This window comes from Rhincodon typus, chromosome 44, assembly GCF_021869965.1.
Source record: "Rhincodon typus isolate 14 chromosome 44, sRhiTyp1.1, whole genome shotgun sequence".
Taxonomy (NCBI): Eukaryota; Metazoa; Chordata; class Chondrichthyes; order Orectolobiformes; family Rhincodontidae; genus Rhincodon; species Rhincodon typus.
The window spans coordinates 782,616-784,693 of NC_063375.1; the positions used below are offsets into that span (position 1 = coordinate 782,616).

The following is a 2,078-nucleotide window of genomic DNA, read 5'->3' on the forward strand; positions in this document are numbered from 1 at the left end:
AACCGGTCACGTCATCTCCGTGGAAACCGGTCACGTCATCTCCGTGGAAACTGGTCACGTCATCTCCCAGGAAACTGGTCACGTCATCTCCCAGGAAACTGGTCACGTCATCTCCGTGGAAACTGGTGACCTCATCTCCCTGGTGGCTGGTGACATCACCATTCTTGTACCCAGTCAGTTCAGCTCCTTTGCTGCCTGTTGAGTGGGGCTCCACAAAGCTGGTCAATCCGGGCCCCGTCAGGCTGGTCACCCGCTCCATCTTCTGCTCCTCCTCCTTCTTGGCCTGCAGCAGCCTTTCCCTCACAGTTGGCCTGGCCCGCTGTTTGTCCCCGTCTCCTTTCATCATCTGGCCCAGCTTCTCCACCACATCAGCCGCCATGTGGTCATCCTGCATCATCATTTTCTCATCGGTCACCATCTTCTCGATGACGTTGTGCATCACCTCGTCCACCACCTTGTGCACGGCCTCCACCACGATGCTCACCACCGTTTCCACCTGCTCCTGAGGTGCGCCCTGCCCCGTCTCCTCCTGCTTCTCCTCCTTGGTGGGCGGTGGGGGGATGCTCTTGACCTGGGCGTCGTGCTTGAGGATGGACTTCCTCTTGGGCTCCTTGGCCCCCTCGCGCTGGCGCTGTTGCCTCTCAGCTGCCTTGGCGCTCTCCTCCCTCTGCAGCTCACTCACCCGCTTCGCCATGCGGTCCAGGGTCTGGTCAATCTTCTCCACATCGTCAATGATCTTCGCCATCTCCGCCACTGTGTTGCCCTGTGTCTTCTTGCCCCCGTCCCTGTTCCTCCTGCGCTCCCCCAGCTGCTGGAATGCCTGCTTCACGTCGTCGGTGCGTGGCCGATGGCTCTCCTTCCTACGCCCTACCCAGCCGACCCCGTGGACCGCTTCCTTCGCTGGCGGGTCCTGCCTTCCCTGCCTCTCGCGCTTCGCCTGCTGCCCCGTCTTCCCCCGCTCCTCCTTCACTCTCACCTCCCCTTTTGCCCCCATCCTCCTCCTCCTCCCTCAGCGCTGCCCTGCCCCAGTTGCAAGATCCCGGATCCCTTCCCGTGCGGGCAGATCATTTGCTCACTGGCGTGCAGCAGGTACCATCGTTGTTCTGTGGGTTGGCTCTGACAGGCCCGGGTTTGTGGTGGCCCCCGGTCTCGTGTAGGTGCACTTCTTGACCTCAGAAAGGCTGTCGCTTTCCGCCCCCCGCCCTGTATCTTCACTCCTCTGATGTCACCCCCTTGATTGTTCCCTGCATCACGGACATAACAGCTCAGCAAGACCGCGGTTTAATAGCTGCTGGGGCCAGCCAGGAGAGCACTCAGCTTCTGCTCAATCATTTGGCAGAATGTCCCATCAAACCTGCCCCACTCTCCTTGGTGGCTGAATCCTCGGACGTCACCAGGTGGGCAAGCAGCTTTAGCGGGGCAGGCTCGAAGGGCTGAGCGGCCTACGTCTCCTACTTTCCATACGTCTTGTGTCACAGGGAAGTTGAGAGATAATGGCGTGGGTGGGGGAAGAGACCTTAGAGAGACTCAAACACATGGGTGAGAATTTTAATACCAGCAAGCACGGGCCTGGGGCAGGAGGAGTGGCACTTGGTAAACAGTAGGATACAGGGTAGTTTGTAGTTTTGATGTCAGTCATCATTCGGCTCACAGAGTGAGTGGCTGTCTCTGTTGGTCAGTAACAAAGAGGGGCCGAATGGTTTGGGGGTGTTACTGCAGCTCACAGTTGCGCTTCCCGTTCGCACAGAGTGAGTGACTCCTTTCCATTCGCGTGGCTCCTCAAGAATCTCTCCCGCTCTTTCTGACTCTTCTGATCCACACTCGGAGCACCGTGCACGGTTCCCGTCTCCCTGTCCCTCGGTCAGACCCACACCGGGAGCACGGCTCCAGTCTCCCTGACCCTCGGTCAGACCCACACTCGGAGCACGGTTCCCGTCTCCCTGTCCCTCGGTCAGACCCGCACTCGGAGCACGGTTCCCGTCTCCCTGTCCCTCGGTCAGACCCACACTCGGAGCACGGTTCCCGTCTCCCTGTCCCTCGGTCAGACCCACACTCGGAGCACGGTTCCCGTCTCCCTG

At 60.0% G+C, this 2,078-nt stretch overlaps 1 protein-coding gene across 1 annotated transcript in view; it reads right to left on the reverse strand.

Moving 5' to 3' along the window:
• LOC109937831 (E3 ubiquitin-protein ligase HUWE1-like) overlaps positions 1-994 on the reverse strand; it is a 171,027-nt gene extending 170,033 nt beyond the window's left edge. The window contains exon 1 of the mRNA XM_048619929.1: positions 4-994. Within this exon, the coding sequence (XP_048475886.1) occupies positions 4-994 (991 nt within the window). The remainder of the gene's footprint in view (positions 1-3) is intronic.
• Positions 995-2,078: the final 1,084 nt, after the last annotated feature.